Source organism: Anolis carolinensis, chromosome 4, assembly GCF_035594765.1.
Source record: "Anolis carolinensis isolate JA03-04 chromosome 4, rAnoCar3.1.pri, whole genome shotgun sequence".
NCBI classification, from domain to species: Eukaryota; Metazoa; Chordata; class Lepidosauria; order Squamata; family Dactyloidae; genus Anolis; species Anolis carolinensis.
This window is the reverse complement of record NC_085844.1, coordinates 8,821,760-8,841,617: the sequence shown is the minus strand read 5'-3', so window position 1 is coordinate 8,841,617 and position 19,858 is coordinate 8,821,760. Positions and strand designations below refer to the sequence as shown.

General features: G+C 43.4%; 1 protein-coding gene across 5 annotated transcripts in view; it reads right to left on the bottom strand.

The window, feature by feature from the left end:
* The window catches only part of slc45a4 (solute carrier family 45 member 4), a 168,789-nt gene that overhangs the window by 13,010 nt on the left and 135,921 nt on the right, over positions 1-19,858 (bottom strand). For all 5 annotated transcript variants that reach the window (XM_016992781.2, XM_062979961.1, XM_062979960.1 and 2 more), the window contains one exon: positions 1,650-1,838. In XM_016992781.2, the coding sequence (XP_016848270.1) occupies positions 1,650-1,838 (189 nt within the window). The remainder of the gene's footprint in view (positions 1-1,649; positions 1,839-19,858) is intronic.

Here is a 19,858-nt window from a genome sequence, read left to right as displayed (position 1 = left end):
TGGGACATAATGTCCATTTTCAGCCCCTTCTGGAGCATCACCCCTCACTCTTTTCTTAAACACACTATGACCTTTGGACGCTCAATATTTCCCCCTGAAACTCCTCCCCATCCAAGCTGCTGCATTCCCCAGCCTGGCAACGCACAGAAAGGCGTCCTTCTCCAAGGCAGACGTTGCTATGGAACTCCTCTCAGGTTGAGTTCCCAAAGACGGTGAATTCCCAGCTTCAATTGTTTCCTTAGAATATTGTTCCAACAGCTTTGATGGGGATAAGGAAAACGTTATTCTTTCCCCTTTTAGTCACTTGATAAACAATTTTCTTTTAGATCATGCCATTATCTTTCCCCTCCTCGTTCGTTAGGTCACCCTCTAAGAACGGAACAAGAAAAAGTGAAAAGGGTTTCTTTCTTTCTTTCTTTCTTTCGGTCCCCTTTCAAATAATGCTGGAAACAGGATGTGTTTGCCAGATATGCATTAAAGGGAAATCAGAGCACAACAGGAAACATTTCCCTGTGAACAGGTTCCTACAGTTTTCCCATGCCAAGGGCCGGCTGCATTCGTTTAGGCGCCTGCTGATATTATGCTGGCAAATGAGGCCCAATGAGACTGTGAGAAATGTGGCAGTGGCTCTGAATCAGAAAAGTAAGAAGCAATACAGGTGTGTGTGTGTTGGTGGCTCCAGCTATTGGTGGCTTCAGGGCTACCTAAGGAAGGAGTGAAGGGGTCACCTATTTAATATTTATGTTTAAGAAAGTCAGATGTCTCTCTTGCAAATTATGGTGCAAAAGACTATGTCACTATCTTTCAGTCTAATATATATATAAAAGGTAAAGGTTTCCCCTGACCAGTCCAGGGGAAGTCCAGTCGTGACCGACTCTGGGGATATACAGATATAGTATAATGCTGAGTGAAGAATAAAATTTATATCTATCTATCTATCTTTCTATCTATCTATCTGTCTATCTATCCTGTTGTACTTTCCACGAACAAAAGGCAACCCACATTGCTCCTCCACTACAGTTTACCCTGTTAAATACAAACTGAGTATGCCTTATCCTAAATGCTTGGGACTGGAGGTGTTCTGTATTTTTTAAATTTTGTTTTGGAATACTTGCATATACATAATGAGATGCCTTGGAGATGGGCACAGGTCTTATCATGAACTCCATTTATATGTCAATATAAACATACACAGCTTATACACATAGCATGATGACAATTTGATTCAGATTTCTACTTAAAGAAATATGTGTATATGCAAAATACAAGTATTCCAAAGTTTGAAAAAAATAAGAAATCCAAAACACTTCTGTTTCCAAGCATTCTGGATAAGGAATATACAACCTGTATCTTCAAATAAGGGCTATCATGTGGAGGGGTGAAGTGAGCTTGTTGTCTGATATTTGACGAGGGAGGGCTTGAACCCATGGGTTCAAATAATATAGGATAGTAAGAAGAATTTCCTCAAGGGAAGGGCTGTTTGATGGTACAAATGTCAGGCAGTGGATTCTCCTCTGCAGGGAATTGTTTAAATAGTGTTTGTATGGCCAGCTAGTAGGGACTGAGCTTGATTGGCAATGGTCTTCAACGAGATCACCATTGGGGATTGCTTCCAGATCTGCAATTCTAGGAAAGTAATCCAGACATACCTATAACAGAGCCATTTAAGAAAAGGGCGACTCCAAAGAGGACTCCGATGCAAAGGGCAAGAATAAAAGGCCGCCGGCGGCCCCAGCTAAGTGTGCAGCGGTCGCTTGCTGAACCTATCAAAGGAGTGAAGATGAGGCCCAGAATTGGACTAAGGAACCATGTGAGGCTGTAGTACTGTTCGGGAAGACCTAAAAGAGAGAGATGATAATACAGAGTTAGGAGAAAGCAAGTCTTGAGGCAAGCAAATATCCCCAACTCTAAGATACGGTTTGCCCAAACTTATTAGGAACAGACACAAAAATCCTGGTGCTTTGGGGACAATAGCAATAGGCAATGTGCAAAAGAGGCCTACAGAAAAACAACCCCTTAAACAGAGGAGTATTTGGCAGATGCTGCCTGTGGGCACTTGAAAATATCTCTGCCATGACAGAAATCTGCTGTTTTTCATCATACAAAAAGTGGAGAGAAAATAGGTTGTTAGGACAACGTGGATCAACTTCAGTTTAGCAAAGAAGCTGGAATGATCTGTGGGTGCGGTTTACTAGCAGTTGCATTTTCTCAAGGTTGTGCAGTGGCAACAAGGGAAGCAGGCATCCAAGCATCCTGCTTCTTCAAACTCTACCTTTTCTTCTACCTGTTTTTCCTACAGTTGGAACTCAAGACGGCGTACGAGTAAAACATTACAATTAAAAGGACAGTAACAAACAGAGACCACAGTGTGTTATACAAAGAACCTTTCGCAGAGCAATCGGTTTTCAAAGGCCTGACGAAATGCAACGACAACAAGGAGGAAAGCAATCTAAAGCATTTCATAAAGGAGTCCCAGAGTTGGGGCAGCCATTGAGAAGGCCCTCTCCTATGATCCCACCAAATGAATCTGTGAGGAAGGTGGGATGGAGAGAAATGCCTCCACAGAAGACCTCAAAGACCTTGGAGCCCATCCCAATAAAAAGGAAGGATATAAATTCCACCAGCCCATCAAATGAGATAATAAAGTCCATTAGACAAACTGGACCTGAGACATGCAAGGCGTTAAGTGTCACAACAAGCACTTTCGTCATCAATATATGTTCAGCCTATGGCCTTTTCCCCTATGGTCATAATTGTAAGACGATTTAGCAGTGGAATAAACTTTCCTCAGAGGATGGTGGCTTCTCCTTTTTTTGAAGTCCTTAAATAGATAGGACTCATTCAAAGTTGATTTCGTTGTGGGTTTCTGCATGGCAAAGGGCTGGACTAGATATCACTGGGAATACTATGTCCAACTGAGCACCACAATTCCAGGAGGTGGACAAGCTAAAAAGGATAACTTGAATGGTCAAAGGTCTGAAAATCATGAATCCCTACAAGGAGCTGGGCATGTTTAGCTTGGATTATATATTCCTGCACGGCAGAAGGGGATTGGACTGGATGACCCTTGGGACCTCTTCCATCTCTATGATTCTATGATTCTAAGATCTGGGCTTTATGCCCCTTCCACCTCTAATATTCTATGAACATATTGATTTCATACATTTCTAAATATGCAACACACAAGAAGAAGCAAGCAGTACACTGCCTTGGAGTGTGCTGAAGGTTCCTTTCTTGGAGGCTTTTAAACAGAGGCTGCATGGTCATCTGTCAGAGGTGCTTTGATTGTGCTTTTCCTGCATGGCAGGGGTTGAACTGGATGGCCCGTGTGGTTTCTTCCAACTGATTCTATATGATATGATTCTATTCTTTCTTTCCTGTACTGAGCTCCTAGCCTATGAAGATCTGGAGGACCTGTACCAACCTTAATCTGGCCCTCGCTGTGTAGAGTAGCAGATCTGTTATCAGACAAATGGGACAAACTATAGCCATATACCTATATGATCTGCATGATCATCTGTAAAAAAAAATCCCCACACATACAAGGATGGAATCTTGTTCAATTCCCAAGGAAACTGCTCCTGGGATTTCTCACTGCTCCAGTAAAGAGGCAGGTTGTGCTGGAGGATTGTTGACATTAAAATCTGGAGCTCCGCAGGCAAGGGGCATTGATCAAACCAATACACAGAAGTATGTGTGCTGCCCAGAACATTGAGCTGGTTGCACAGCACTACTTTTCTATTCTGAATAAGGGTTGGTAGGTGGGATAAAGACATTTTAAGGTTAGAATGAGGAGAAATAATGGCTCAAAAAACATTTCTTGTGCGCAATGGCAACTTATAGCCTGAAGATGGTGCCACTGGCAGAGTAATTGCCCTGAAATAAACATGAAGAGCGAAGGGAGGGACAGCCCTTTCCAGCCCACCATTCCTAATTCACCACTTTGAGGCCCCAATTATCAACCAAGCCAGAAACATAAATCTTCAATATACCCATGGAGGTAAAAATATCTACTTTACAAAGGTATCTTTCAGGAAATTGTGACTGAATTGATCCACATGCACTTGCAGCTTCTCCTTTGCATTTGGCATTGAGATTACACAATCCTTGTCTGAGATCATTTCGGCAGCAATCCAGGAGGGCTAGTATTTAAAGTACAGAAAAACCTAATCCTCCTCTAGATATACTCTTAGAGAAATTAGCTGGCTTTTCCAAGATCTCTTGTAGCGGTTTTACCAACACATTTATATGCAGGACTAAGGGCACCCAGCAGAACAAACAAATTATATAAACAGAATTATATAGTCCCTGTATTCAAGGGACTAGTATCTGTACAGTCAGCCATCCACACTGACTGGCATTAAGGGCACAGGACCCCTATGAAAGTGGTAAAATGATTTAAAATCTCCACTAGTTTTTCCTGAGAGAACACCTCTCTATGAATCATACGACCTTCAGTGTAATTCTATGGACAACCTCCACCAGAAGACCTCCTAAGACCAGCAAATAATCAAATTGCACAAGTGAAACCCTCAAATGTAAAAGGCCAATTGTAGTTTCATTTATGTATCTCTGACAAAGTATGTCCTCTTTAGGCATTTTCTATGTCCTCTAGGACAATTCTATGGTATGTTTGATCATCCAGAACTCTTTCATTTCCATAGTGCTTACTAGTATTTTGTTATTTCATATATTCACGTGAAATCCAGGAACGTGCCCATCGCAAATACAAGGTTTGTACTGGACAGAGAATATCCAACTTTGGGTGGATCCTGAGAAGTGTCAACTTGCACTTATATTAGAACTGTAAATTTAGAATGCCTCAAAGGAGGCCATGTAAGGGCTCTTCTCAATTTAATCACCATCTTTCCTCTATCCCTTTCCTTTAAATTTTAATTAATATTTATTAATTTTAATCTGTGTTTCAGCGGTATAAACCTTTATCAGCCAAGGAATAATCTCTTATGTGTCAGAGAGGAGAATTACTCTTCATGCTGACCCAGGAAGGATCAAAGGCAGGAGCTGGTCCAGAGTTCAGAGAGGGTGACCAAAGTCAGCATTAGAAAGAAAAGAATGGGCATGGCAAGCAGCCCCTGTGGTATTGATCACTTCCAGTCCTTCTGCAAACTGGAGTACAGCTTCACTCACTAAATGACAACTCTGGAGACCAGGGTACAAGTCTCTGCTTAGCTATGGAGACCCACTGGGTGACCTTCAGTGGTCACTCTCTCAGCTGCAGAGGCCAACCACCCCTGAACAAATCTTACCAAGAAAACGCTGTAAAAAAGCTTTGCCTTAGAGTTGCCAGATATTACTTCAAGGCACACAGTAACTGCATAAGCAAGAGTACTGCATAATCTCAAGGACAAATGTAGGGCCATCCTATTTTGCTTGGGTTAAGCTTCACCTGAAATACTGTGACCATTTCTAGCCAATACTGTTCAAAGATATCAACAAGTTGGAACATGTCCCAAGATGGGTGACCACGATGACCAAGGTGTGGAAACCAAGTCTTATGACTTAGTGAACTATATTTGTTGAGCTTGGAGAAGACTGAGAGACAACATGATTTGTTGGTGTCTACCTTCAAAATGTTTTCCAGTTTATGTTGATCTTATCATGGAGTTTTCTTGGCAAGATTTGTTCAAAGTGGGAATTGTCTTCCTCTGGCATGAAAATATGTGACTTGCATAAGGTCACCCAATGAGCTTCCATGGCTCATGTCAACTTTAAAAATCTGAAAGGATGTCATTTAAAAAGATGGAACAGCCTTGTTTTCTACTGAAACAAAAACAAGAACCATTGTTCCTTCCAAGAGTGCAAGGAGTATTGTCACCCTCCCTGAAAGAAGCCAAGCTGAACAGCCATGCCTGACCCAAATGTCCCATAGGCTTTTTGTGTATGTCCTTATCTACATGGGAAGGAAATGATCAACACAATAAAGAGTTTGCAGTAGGTTCTGGAAGTCCAGCTGATGAGAAACAACATTGGGTGTGGGAAAGCCAGACTCTGGGGAAATTACTTTTTTTGGACTATAGCTTCCATTAATTCTCTGCCTACCCAACATTGGATGGGGGATTCTGGAAGCTGCGGTCCAAATAGAATGTCTTTGTGCAGACAGCAAATTGTGAAGTCCAAATCAGAGAATGGCAAAAAGAGGTTGTTGGCGAAAACCACACTGGGTTCCTTTTTGTGAATCCCACCCTTCCCAATACAACACAGAAGTACATATTTTGGTGGGACAAATAATCAGTTTTGAGGCTTGGCCTTTTAAGGTTGTCTTGAGCTTGACTCAGCCCTCAGTCAAGGATCAATAAATATGGTGCCAGAGGTTGCTAAACTGCAACTTGTTGCTCATATTATCATCTCATCTGACATGGAACAAAACACAGCCTGGGATTTTGATCCAGGTAGAATGAAACAAAAGGGACTTCTGTCTCGGAATTTGAGGCTCTCATTTAAGGACTACAAGCCATTAGCTTGTAAAACCACTCTTAATCAGATAGGAGCTGACCAAGCACAAAATCAAATCCTTCTTGCAATGTTATTTTGATAGGAAGACACAACTTGTTCAGAGACTGAGAACTGCAGCAGCTGAAATGTCATAGTCCTTACAAATCCAGAGAGAGAGAGAGAGAGAGAGAGAGAGAGAGAGGGAGAGAGAGAGAGAGGGGGGGGGGGGGGAGGATAGCTCACACACCCTTACTGGAATGCTTTAAAAATTGAGAAGATCCTTTTTACTTGACACATCTCTTGCAGGCAAACAGAATAGTTTCCACCAACATCTTTTCATTTATGGTAAAGGTAGGACAAGCCTGAATTTCCCTAGAAACCAAAATGATTAAACTGAGACTTTTGTCCTTTGGACATATCATGGGAAGATCTGACTCACTAGACAGGACAAAAATGCTCAGTAAGGAAGAAGACAAAGAAGAATGCATCCCAGCTGAATAGACTCCATCAAAGAGGCCATGGCTGTCCTGAGTCTGTAAGACCTGAGCAGGGCTGTTGAGGAGAGGCAGACTTGGCACTCTCTCATTCATAGGCAAAGGTAAAGGTTTTCCCCTGACATTAAGTAATGGGGAGCCTTACCTTCCCGCTGGAGTGGTACCTATTGATCTACTCACATTTGCATGTTTTCAAACTGCTAGGTTGGCAGAAGCTGGGCCTAATAGTGGTAGAGTGAGCATACTGTGGGTTTGTTACGAAATCTTGGGAAACTCAAACTTCAGTTCTTCACCCTCTCCTTGCAACTGATTAGCAAAACATTAGTAGGCAGGGGGAAAGCCTGGTTGTTCCTCGGGGCATTCACTTACAGCATCAGAGAATGCACAAAAAAGTAAAGACTTACTACAAAAGAGACAAAACTTCAATTCTTGAGTATACTAAAGCTATCAAATATTAGAAGAATTAGGGAAGGCAAACTCTTGCAGTACAGGATTTATGGGCATTTTCTTGTTCCTGTTCAATGCAGGATCTTCAGAAGGTTATCTCTCTACCCTCTTTTTGAAGATATCCAGACTTCACCTTCTCATCATGTAACTGAAGCACCTTTCTTACCATCAAGAAGCTCCTTCTAATGTTCAACTGAAATCTACCCTCGTTTAAGTTTATCTACTATTAAACTGAATCCACTAGGTTCATGGTCTAGTCTCTGGAGCAGGAGAAAACAAGCTCGCTCCATCTTCTACATGACTTCCCTTGAGATATTTGGAGATGGCCAACATGTCTTTTCTTCTCCAAGCTAAACATATCCAGTTCCTTAAGTCATTTGGTCTAGGTTTCTTTTTAAAATGTTTAAAGCAGGACCACAAAACAGACCAGTGAAGATGCTTAAAGTTCAGCAAGAAAAGGAATGCTATTTGATTGTTGGGTTTGGGAAAAGGAAAGGAGGAAGGAAATGAATGGAAATGGAAAACTGGACAGTAACAGGGTTGTTGTATGTCTTTCGGGCTGTGTGGCCATGTTCCAGAAGCATTCTCTCCTGACGTTTCGCCCACATCTATGGCAGGCATCCTCAGAGGTTGTGAGGTATGGAGAAAACTAAGCAAAGAGGTTAATATATATCTGTGGAAAGTCTAGGGTGAGAGAGGTCAGTGTGAATGTGTAGTTAATCACTTAAATTAGCATTGAAAAGCTTATCTGCTGTCTTCTTCCTGCCTCTGGGGCATCCTTTGTTTAGAGTCGTTAACTGCCCTTGGTTGATTCATGTCTGGAAACCCTCTGTTTTCAGAGTATTGCTTTTTATTTACTGTTCTGATTTTTGAGTTTTGTAATACTGGTAGCCAGATTTTGTTCATTTTCATGGTTTCTTCCTTTCTGTTGAAGTTGTCCACATGCTTGTGGATTTCAATGGCTTCTCTGTGTAGTCTGACATGATAGTTGTTAGAATGGTCCAGCATTTTTGTGTTCTCAAATAGTATTCTGTGTCCAGGCTGGTTCATCAAATGCTCTGCTATGGCTGATTTCTCTGGTTGAATTAGTCTGCAGTGCCTTTCATGTTCTTTGACTCTTGTTTGGGCGCTGCGTTTGGTGGTCCCTATGTAGACTTGTCCACAGCTGCATGGTATCCGGTAGACTCCTGCAGAAGAGAGAGGATCCCTCTTGTCCTTCGCTGACCGTAGCATTTGTTGGATTTTCTTCGTGGGTTTGTAGATAGTTTGTAGGTTGTGCTTCTTCATCAGCTTCCCTATGCGGTCAGTAGTTCCCTTGATGTATGGTAAGTACACCTTTCCTCTGGGTGGATCTTTGTCTTGACTCTCATGGCTTGTTCTTGGCCTTGCAGCTCTTCTGATGTCTGTGGTGGAGTATCCATTGGCCTGTAGAGCCCAGTTTAGGTGGTTGAGTTCACCTTGGAGGAGGTGAGGTTCGCAGATTCTTTGTGCACGGTCTGTCAGGGCTTTGATTGTGCTCCTTTTTTGACTTGGGTGATGGTTGGAGTTTTTATGAAGGTATCTATCTGTGTGTGTAGGTTTTCTGTAAACTGTGTGGCCCAATTGTTGATTGGGTTTGCGGATGACCAGAACATCTAGAAATGGCAGTTTTCCTTCCTTTTCTTTTTCCATGGTGAATTGGATGTTTGGGTGGATGCTGTTAAGATGGTCCAGGAACTTGCTGAGTTCTTCCTCTCCATGGCTCCAAATCGTGAAGGTGTCATCTACGTATCTGAACCAAACAGTTGGCTTTTTTGGTGCTGTTTCTAGGGCCTGTTTTTCAAAGTATTCCATATAGAAATTTGCTACTACTGGGCTGAGAGGGCTCCCCATGGCCACTCCATCCTTCTGTTCATAGAATCCAGTGTCCCACTGAAAGTAGCTAGTGGTGAGGCAATGGTGAAACAGGGCTGTGATGTCTTCTGGGAAGTTTTGTGTGATTAGTGTGAGGGTGTCAGCTACTGGGACTTTGGTAAAAAGGGACACCACATCAAAGCTGATCAGGATGTCCTTGGTGCTTAGATTGAGGTTGCTGATCTTTTCTATAAAGTGTGTAGAGTCCTTGATATAATGTGCAGTGAGCCCAATGTGGGTTTGTAGCTGTGTAGCCAGAAATTTTGCCAGGTTGTAAGTCGGCGATCCAATGGCACTTACAATGGGTCTGAGTGGGATGGAGTCCTTGTGGATTTTGGGGAGTCCGTAAAGCCTGGGTGGGAGGGCTTCTGATTTGCACAGCTGTTGGCGTATGTCAAAGTTAATGGAGGAGTTCTTGATTAGAGTGTTCGTTTTTCTGGTGATTTTGTTAGTGGGGTCTTGTTTCAGTTTCTTGTAAATTGTGGGATCTAGAAGTTGTCTGATTTTTTCTTTGTATTGTTTTGTTTCCATGATTACTGTGGCATTCCCCTTGTCAGCTGGAAGAATGATGATTTCAGGATCTGAGTTGAGATCTTTGATGGCCTGTCTTTCTTTTCTCGTTATGTTGCTGGGGGGGAGTTTTGCATTTCTCAGGATCCTTGCTGTTTCAATTCTTACCTCCTCTGCTTCTTCCTCAGGGAGCTGGTAAATTGCTGATTCAACATTGGCAATGATGTTTTCTACTGGGATCCTGGTGGTGGTGACTGCAAAATTTCCTCCTTTTTCTAGAATGGATACTTGGTCTTCAGTGAGTTGTCTGTCTGTCAGGTTGATGATGGTCCGTGATTTATCCAGTTCTGGCTTTGGCTGTTGCTTACGGCATTTGTCAAATTTTTGTTTTTGTCTCTTGGTGTGGAGAACCATGTCTTTCTCCATTTTCTTGTAGGTAAGGCTGTCTATTTTATCCCAGTCCTGGGTATTCATCTTTTGGCTGATGTTGATGTGGAGGTGCAGCAGTTCTTTGTCTGTGTTTGCGAGTTCTTTACGGATGGTGTGGATTCTCTCTCTCAAGAGGTTGCGTTCCAGGCGGTTGTAAATGCGATGAGCCTGTGGTGTTTTGAAGGTCCTTTTGGCTGCAAGAAATTGTGGGATGGTATCTGTGTCTCTGCAGCGTAGAAGGAAGGTCAGGGAGCACAGCAGATGTGCTTTCCTGGTCCTTAGTTTTTCCAATCTCCGTGTGTCTTGGAACAATTTCTCCCCGTAGAGATGTTCAATGTGTTGTCGAAGGCTTTCATGGCCGGGATCACAGGGTTGTTGTATGTCTTTCGGGCTGTGTGGCCATGTTCCAGAAGCATTCTCTCCTGACGTTTCGCCCACATCTATGGCAGGCATCCTCAGAGGTTGTGAGGTATGGAGAAAACTAAGCAAAGAGGTTAATATATATCTGTGGAAAGTCTAGGGTGAGAGAGGTCAGTGTGAATGTGTAGTTAATCACTTAAATTAGCATTGAAAAGCTTATCTGCTGTCTTCTTCCTGCCTCTGGGGCATCCTTTGTTTAGAGTCGTTAACTGCCCTTGGTTGATTCATGTCTGGAAACCCTCTGTTTTCAGAGTATTGCTTTTTATTTACTGTTCTGATTTTTGAGTTTTGTAATACTGGTAGCCAGATTTTGTTCATTTTCATGGTTTCTTCCTTTCTGTTGAAGTTGTCCACATGCTTGTGGATTTCAATGGCTTCTCTGTGTAGTCTGACATGATAGTTGTTAGAATGGTCCAGCATTTTTGTGTTCTCAAATAGTATTCTGTGTCCAGGCTGGTTCATCAAATGCTCTGCTATGGCTGATTTCTCTGGTTGAATTAGTCTGCAGTGCCTTTCATGTTCTTTGACTCTTGTTTGGGCGCTGCGTTTGGTGGTCCCTATGTAGACTTGTCCACAGCTGCATGGTATCCGGTAGACTCCTGCAGAAGAGAGAGGATCCCTCTTGTCCTTCGCTGACCGTAGCATTTGTTGGATTTTCTTCGTGGGTTTGTAGATAGTTTGTAGGTTGTGCTTCTTCATCAGCTTCCCTATGCGGTCAGTAGTTCCCTTGATGTATGGTAAGTACACCTTTCCTCTGGGTGGATCTTTGTCTTGACTCTCATGGCTTGTTCTTGGCCTTGCAGCTCTTCTGATGTCTGTGGTGGAGTATCCATTGGCCTGTAGAGCCCAGTTTAGGTGGTTGAGTTCACCTTGGAGGAGGTGAGGTTCGCAGATTCTTTGTGCACGGTCTGTCAGGGCTTTGATTGTGCTCCTTTTTTGACTTGGGTGATGGTTGGAGTTTTTATGAAGGTATCTATCTGTGTGTGTAGGTTTTCTGTAAACTGTGTGGCCCAATTGTTGATTGGGTTTGCGGATGACCAGAACATCTAGAAATGGCAGTTTTCCTTCCTTTTCTTTTTCCATGGTGAATTGGATGTTTGGGTGGATGCTGTTAAGATGGTCCAGGAACTTGCTGAGTTCTTCCTCTCCATGGCTCCAAATCGTGAAGGTGTCATCTACGTATCTGAACCAAACAGTTGGCTTTTTTGGTGCTGTTTCTAGGGCCTGTTTTTCAAAGTATTCCATATAGAAATTTGCTACTACTGGGCTGAGAGGGCTCCCCATGGCCACTCCATCCTTCTGTTCATAGAATCCAGTGTCCCACTGAAAGTAGCTAGTGGTGAGGCAATGGTGAAACAGGGCTGTGATGTCTTCTGGGAAGTTTTGTGTGATTAGTGTGAGGGTGTCAGCTACTGGGACTTTGGTAAAAAGGGACACCACATCAAAGCTGATCAGGATGTCCTTGGTGCTTAGATTGAGGTTGCTGATCTTTTCTATAAAGTGTGTAGAGTCCTTGATATAATGTGCAGTGAGCCCAATGTGGGTTTGTAGCTGTGTAGCCAGAAATTTTGCCAGGTTGTAAGTCGGCGATCCAATGGCACTTACAATGGGTCTGAGTGGGATGGAGTCCTTGTGGATTTTGGGGAGTCCGTAAAGCCTGGGTGGGAGGGCTTCTGATTTGCACAGCTGTTGGCGTATGTCAAAGTTAATGGAGGAGTTCTTGATTAGAGTGTTCGTTTTTCTGGTGATTTTGTTAGTGGGGTCTTGTTTCAGTTTCTTGTAAATTGTGGGATCTAGAAGTTGTCTGATTTTTTCTTTGTATTGTTTTGTTTCCATGATTACTGTGGCATTCCCCTTGTCAGCTGGAAGAATGATGATTTCAGGATCTGAGTTGAGATCTTTGATGGCCTGTCTTTCTTTTCTCGTTATGTTGCTGGGGGGGAGTTTTGCATTTCTCAGGATCCTTGCTGTTTCAATTCTTACCTCCTCTGCTTCTTCCTCAGGGAGCTGGTAAATTGCTGATTCAACATTGGCAATGATGTTTTCTACTGGGATCCTGGTGGTGGTGACTGCAAAATTTCCTCCTTTTTCTAGAATGGATACTTGGTCTTCAGTGAGTTGTCTGTCTGTCAGGTTGATGATGGTCCGTGATTTATCCAGTTCTGGCTTTGGCTGTTGCTTACGGCATTTGTCAAATTTTTGTTTTTGTCTCTTGGTGTGGAGAACCATGTCTTTCTCCATTTTCTTGTAGGTAAGGCTGTCTATTTTATCCCAGTCCTGGGTATTCATCTTTTGGCTGATGTTGATGTGGAGGTGCAGCAGTTCTTTGTCTGTGTTTGCGAGTTCTTTACGGATGGTGTGGATTCTCTCTCTCAAGAGGTTGCGTTCCAGGCGGTTGTAAATGCGATGAGCCTGTGGTGTTTTGAAGGTCCTTTTGGCTGCAAGAAATTGTGGGATGGTATCTGTGTCTCTGCAGCGTAGAAGGAAGGTCAGGGAGCACAGCAGATGTGCTTTCCTGGTCCTTAGTTTTTCCAATCTCCGTGTGTCTTGGAACAATTTCTCCCCGTAGAGATGTTCAATGTGTTGTCGAAGGCTTTCATGGCCGGGATCACAGGGTTGTTGTATGTCTTTCGGGCTGTGTGGCCATGTTCCAGAAGCATTCTCTCCTGACGTTTCGCCCACATCTATGGCAGGCATCCTCAGAGGTTGTGAGGTATGGAGAAAACTAAGCAAAGAGGTTAATATATATCTGTGGAAAGTCTAGGGTGAGAGAGGTCAGTGTGAATGTGTAGTTAATCACTTAAATTAGCATTGAAAAGCTTATCTGCTGTCTTCTTCCTGCCTCTGGGGCATCCTTTGTTTAGAGTCGTTAACTGCCCTTGGTTGATTCATGTCTGGAAACCCTCTGTTTTCAGAGTATTGCTTTTTATTTACTGTTCTGATTTTTGAGTTTTGTAATACTGGTAGCCAGATTTTGTTCATTTTCATGGTTTCTTCCTTTCTGTTGAAGTTGTCCACATGCTTGTGGATTTCAATGGCTTCTCTGTGTAGTCTGACATGATAGTTGTTAGAATGGTCCAGCATTTTTGTGTTCTCAAATAGTATTCTGTGTCCAGGCTGGTTCATCAAATGCTCTGCTATGGCTGATTTCTCTGGTTGAATTAGTCTGCAGTGCCTTTCATGTTCTTTGACTCTTGTTTGGGCGCTGCGTTTGGTGGTCCCTATGTAGACTTGTCCACAGCTGCATGGTATCCGGTAGACTCCTGCAGAAGAGAGAGGATCCCTCTTGTCCTTCGCTGACCGTAGCATTTGTTGGATTTTCTTCGTGGGTTTGTAGATAGTTTGTAGGTTGTGCTTCTTCATCAGCTTCCCTATGCGGTCAGTAGTTCCCTTGATGTATGGTAAGTACACCTTTCCTCTGGGTGGATCTTTGTCTTGACTCTCATGGCTTGTTCTTGGCCTTGCAGCTCTTCTGATGTCTGTGGTGGAGTATCCATTGGCCTGTAGAGCCCAGTTTAGGTGGTTGAGTTCACCTTGGAGGAGGTGAGGTTCGCAGATTCTTTGTGCACGGTCTGTCAGGGCTTTGATTGTGCTCCTTTTTTGACTTGGGTGATGGTTGGAGTTTTTATGAAGGTATCTATCTGTGTGTGTAGGTTTTCTGTAAACTGTGTGGCCCAATTGTTGATTGGGTTTGCGGATGACCAGAACATCTAGAAATGGCAGTTTTCCTTCCTTTTCTTTTTCCATGGTGAATTGGATGTTTGGGTGGATGCTGTTAAGATGGTCCAGGAACTTGCTGAGTTCTTCCTCTCCATGGCTCCAAATCGTGAAGGTGTCATCTACGTATCTGAACCAAACAGTTGGCTTTTTTGGTGCTGTTTCTAGGGCCTGTTTTTCAAAGTATTCCATATAGAAATTTGCTACTACTGGGCTGAGAGGGCTCCCCATGGCCACTCCATCCTTCTGTTCATAGAATCCAGTGTCCCACTGAAAGTAGCTAGTGGTGAGGCAATGGTGAAACAGGGCTGTGATGTCTTCTGGGAAGTTTTGTGTGATTAGTGTGAGGGTGTCAGCTACTGGGACTTTGGTAAAAAGGGACACCACATCAAAGCTGATCAGGATGTCCTTGGTGCTTAGATTGAGGTTGCTGATCTTTTCTATAAAGTGTGTAGAGTCCTTGATATAATGTGCAGTGAGCCCAATGTGGGTTTGTAGCTGTGTAGCCAGAAATTTTGCCAGGTTGTAAGTCGGCGATCCAATGGCACTTACAATGGGTCTGAGTGGGATGGAGTCCTTGTGGATTTTGGGGAGTCCGTAAAGCCTGGGTGGGAGGGCTTCTGATTTGCACAGCTGTTGGCGTATGTCAAAGTTAATGGAGGAGTTCTTGATTAGAGTGTTCGTTTTTCTGGTGATTTTGTTAGTGGGGTCTTGTTTCAGTTTCTTGTAAATTGTGGGATCTAGAAGTTGTCTGATTTTTTCTTTGTATTGTTTTGTTTCCATGATTACTGTGGCATTCCCCTTGTCAGCTGGAAGAATGATGATTTCAGGATCTGAGTTGAGATCTTTGATGGCCTGTCTTTCTTTTCTCGTTATGTTGCTGGGGGGGAGTTTTGCATTTCTCAGGATCCTTGCTGTTTCAATTCTTACCTCCTCTGCTTCTTCCTCAGGGAGCTGGTAAATTGCTGATTCAACATTGGCAATGATGTTTTCTACTGGGATCCTGGTGGTGGTGACTGCAAAATTTCCTCCTTTTTCTAGAATGGATACTTGGTCTTCAGTGAGTTGTCTGTCTGTCAGGTTGATGATGGTCCGTGATTTATCCAGTTCTGGCTTTGGCTGTTGCTTACGGCATTTGTCAAATTTTTGTTTTTGTCTCTTGGTGTGGAGAACCATGTCTTTCTCCATTTTCTTGTAGGTAAGGCTGTCTATTTTATCCCAGTCCTGGGTATTCATCTTTTGGCTGATGTTGATGTGGAGGTGCAGCAGTTCTTTGTCTGTGTTTGCGAGTTCTTTACGGATGGTGTGGATTCTCTCTCTCAAGAGGTTGCGTTCCAGGCGGTTGTAAATGCGATGAGCCTGTGGTGTTTTGAAGGTCCTTTTGGCTGCAAGAAATTGTGGGATGGTATCTGTGTCTCTGCAGCGTAGAAGGAAGGTCAGGGAGCACAGCAGATGTGCTTTCCTGGTCCTTAGTTTTTCCAATCTCCGTGTGTCTTGGAACAATTTCTTCCCGTAGAGATGTTCAATGTGTTGTCGAAGGCTTTCATGGCCGGGATCACAGGGTTGTTGTATGTCTTTCGGGCTGTGTGGCCATGTTCCAGAAGCATTCTCTCCTGACGTTTCGCCCACATCTATGGCAGGCATCCTCAGAGGTTGTGAGGTATGGAGAAAACTAAGCAAAGAGGTTAATATATATCTGTGGAAAGTCTAGGGTGAGAGAGGTCAGTGTGAATGTGTAGTTAATCACTTAAATTAGCATTGAAAAGCTTATCTGCTGTCTTCTTCCTGCCTCTGGGGCATCCTTTGTTTAGAGTCGTTAACTGCCCTTGGTTGATTCATGTCTGGAAACCCTCTGTTTTCAGAGTATTGCTTTTTATTTACTGTTCTGATTTTTGAGTTTTGTAATACTGGTAGCCAGATTTTGTTCATTTTCATGGTTTCTTCCTTTCTGTTGAAGTTGTCCACATGCTTGTGGATTTCAATGGCTTCTCTGTGTAGTCTGACATGATAGTTGTTAGAATGGTCCAGCATTTTTGTGTTCTCAAATAGTATTCTGTGTCCAGGCTGGTTCATCAAATGCTCTGCTATGGCTGATTTCTCTGGTTGAATTAGTCTGCAGTGCCTTTCATGTTCTTTGACTCTTGTTTGGGCGCTGCGTTTGGTGGTCCCTATGTAGACTTGTCCACAGCTGCATGGTATCCGGTAGACTCCTGCAGAAGAGAGAGGATCCCTCTTGTCCTTCGCTGACCGTAGCATTTGTTGGATTTTCTTCGTGGGTTTGTAGATAGTTTGTAGGTTGTGCTTCTTCATCAGCTTCCCTATGCGGTCAGTAGTTCCCTTGATGTATGGTAAGTACACCTTTCCTCTGGGTGGATCTTTGTCTTGACTCTCATGGCTTGTTCTTGGCCTTGCAGCTCTTCTGATGTCTGTGGTGGAGTATCCATTGGCCTGTAGAGCCCAGTTTAGGTGGTTGAGTTCACCTTGGAGGAGGTGAGGTTCGCAGATTCTTTGTGCACGGTCTGTCAGGGCTTTGATTGTGCTCCTTTTTTGACTTGGGTGATGGTTGGAGTTTTTATGAAGGTATCTATCTGTGTGTGTAGGTTTTCTGTAAACTGTGTGGCCCAATTGTTGATTGGGTTTGCGGATGACCAGAACATCTAGAAATGGCAGTTTTCCTTCCTTTTCTTTTTCCATGGTGAATTGGATGTTTGGGTGGATGCTGTTAAGATGGTCCAGGAACTTGCTGAGTTCTTCCTCTCCATGGCTCCAAATCGTGAAGGTGTCATCTACGTATCTGAACCAAACAGTTGGCTTTTTTGGTGCTGTTTCTAGGGCCTGTTTTTCAAAGTATTCCATATAGAAATTTGCTACTACTGGGCTGAGAGGGCTCCCCATGGCCACTCCATCCTTCTGTTCATAGAATCCAGTGTCCCACTGAAAGTAGCTAGTGGTGAGGCAATGGTGAAACAGGGCTGTGATGTCTTCTGGGAAGTTTTGTGTGATTAGTGTGAGGGTGTCAGCTACTGGGACTTTGGTAAAAAGGGACACCACATCAAAGCTGATCAGGATGTCCTTGGTGCTTAGATTGAGGTTGCTGATCTTTTCTATAAAGTGTGTAGAGTCCTTGATATAATGTGCAGTGAGCCCAATGTGGGTTTGTAGCTGTGTAGCCAGAAATTTTGCCAGGTTGTAAGTCGGCGATCCAATGGCACTTACAATGGGTCTGAGTGGGATGGAGTCCTTGTGGATTTTGGGGAGTCCGTAAAGCCTGGGTGGGAGGGCTTCTGATTTGCACAGCTGTTGGCGTATGTCAAAGTTAATGGAGGAGTTCTTGATTAGAGTGTTCGTTTTTCTGGTGATTTTGTTAGTGGGGTCTTGTTTCAGTTTCTTGTAAATTGTGGGATCTAGAAGTTGTCTGATTTTTTCTTTGTATTGTTTTGTTTCCATGATTACTGTGGCATTCCCCTTGTCAGCTGGAAGAATGATGATTTCAGGATCTGAGTTGAGATCTTTGATGGCCTGTCTTTCTTTTCTCGTTATGTTGCTGGGGGGGAGTTTTGCATTTCTCAGGATCCTTGCTGTTTCAATTCTTACCTCCTCTGCTTCTTCCTCAGGGAGCTGGTAAATTGCTGATTCAACATTGGCAATGATGTTTTCTACTGGGATCCTGGTGGTGGTGACTGCAAAATTTCCTCCTTTTTCTAGAATGGATACTTGGTCTTCAGTGAGTTGTCTGTCTGTCAGGTTGATGATGGTCCGTGATTTATCCAGTTCTGGCTTTGGCTGTTGCTTACGGCATTTGTCAAATTTTTGTTTTTGTCTCTTGGTGTGGAGAACCATGTCTTTCTCCATTTTCTTGTAGGTAAGGCTGTCTATTTTATCCCAGTCCTGGGTATTCATCTTTTGGCTGATGTTGATGTGGAGGTGCAGCAGTTCTTTGTCTGTGTTTGCGAGTTCTTTACGGATGGTGTGGATTCTCTCTCTCAAGAGGTTGCGTTCCAGGCGGTTGTAAATGCGATGAGCCTGTGGTGTTTTGAAGGTCCTTTTGGCTGCAAGAAATTGTGGGATGGTATCTGTGTCTCTGCAGCGTAGAAGGAAGGTCAGGGAGCACAGCAGATGTGCTTTCCTGGTCCTTAGTTTTTCCAATCTCCGTGTGTCTTGGAACAATTTCTCCCCGTAGAGATGTTCAATGTGTTGTCGAAGGCTTTCATGGCCGGGATCACAGGGTTGTTGTATGTCTTTCGGGCTGTGTGGCCATGTTCCAGAAGCATTCTCTCCTGACGTTTCGCCCACATCTATGGCAGGCATCCTCAGAGGTTGTGAGGTATGGAGAAAACTAAGCAAAGAGGTTAATATATATCTGTGGAAAGTCTAGGGTGAGAGAGGTCAGTGTGAATGTGTAGTTAATCACTTAAATTAGCATTGAAAAGCTTATCTGCTGTCTTCTTCCTGCCTCTGGGGCATCCTTTGTTTAGAGTCGTTAACTGCCCTTGGTTGATTCATGTCTGGAAACCCTCTGTTTTCAGAGTATTGCTTTTTATTTACTGTTCTGATTTTTGAGTTTTGTAATACTGGTAGCCAGATTTTGTTCATTTTCATGGTTTCTTCCTTTCTGTTGAAGTTGTCCACATGCTTGTGGATTTCAATGGCTTCTCTGTGTAGTCTGACATGATAGTTGTTAGAATGGTCCAGCATTTTTGTGTTCTCAAATAGTATTCTGTGTCCAGGCTGGTTCATCAAATGCTCTGCTATGGCTGATTTCTCTGGTTGAATTAGTCTGCAGTGCCTTTCATGTTCTTTGACTCTTGTTTGGGCGCTGCGTTTGGTGGTCCCTATGTAGACTTGTCCACAGCTGCATGGTATCCGGTAGACTCCTGCAGAAGAGAGAGGATCCCTCTTGTCCTTCGCTGACCGTAGCATTTGTTGGATTTTCTTCGTGGGTTTGTAGATAGTTTGTAGGTTGTGCTTCTTCATCAGCTTCCCTATGCGGTCAGTAGTTCCCTTGATGTATGGTAAGTACACCTTTCCTCTGGGTGGATCTTTGTCTTGACTCTCATGGCTTGTTCTTGGCCTTGCAGCTCTTCTGATGTCTGTGGTGGAGTATCCATTGGCCTGTAGAGCCCAGTTTAGGTGGTTGAGTTCACCTTGGAGGAGGTGAGGTTCGCAGATTCTTTGTGCACGGTCTGTCAGGGCTTTGATTGTGCTCCTTTTTTGACTTGGGTGATGGTTGGAGTTTTTATGAAGGTATCTATCTGTGTGTGTAGGTTTTCTGTAAACTGTGTGGCCCAATTGTTGATTGGGTTTGCGGATGACCAGAACATCTAGAAATGGCAGTTTTCCTTCCTTTTCTTTTTCCATGGTCCCTTTTTACCAAAGTCCCAGTAGCTGACACCCTCACACTAATCACACAAAACTTCCCAGAAGACATCACAGCCCTGTTTCACCATTGCCTCACCACTAGCTACTTTCAGTGGGACACTGGATTCTATGAACAG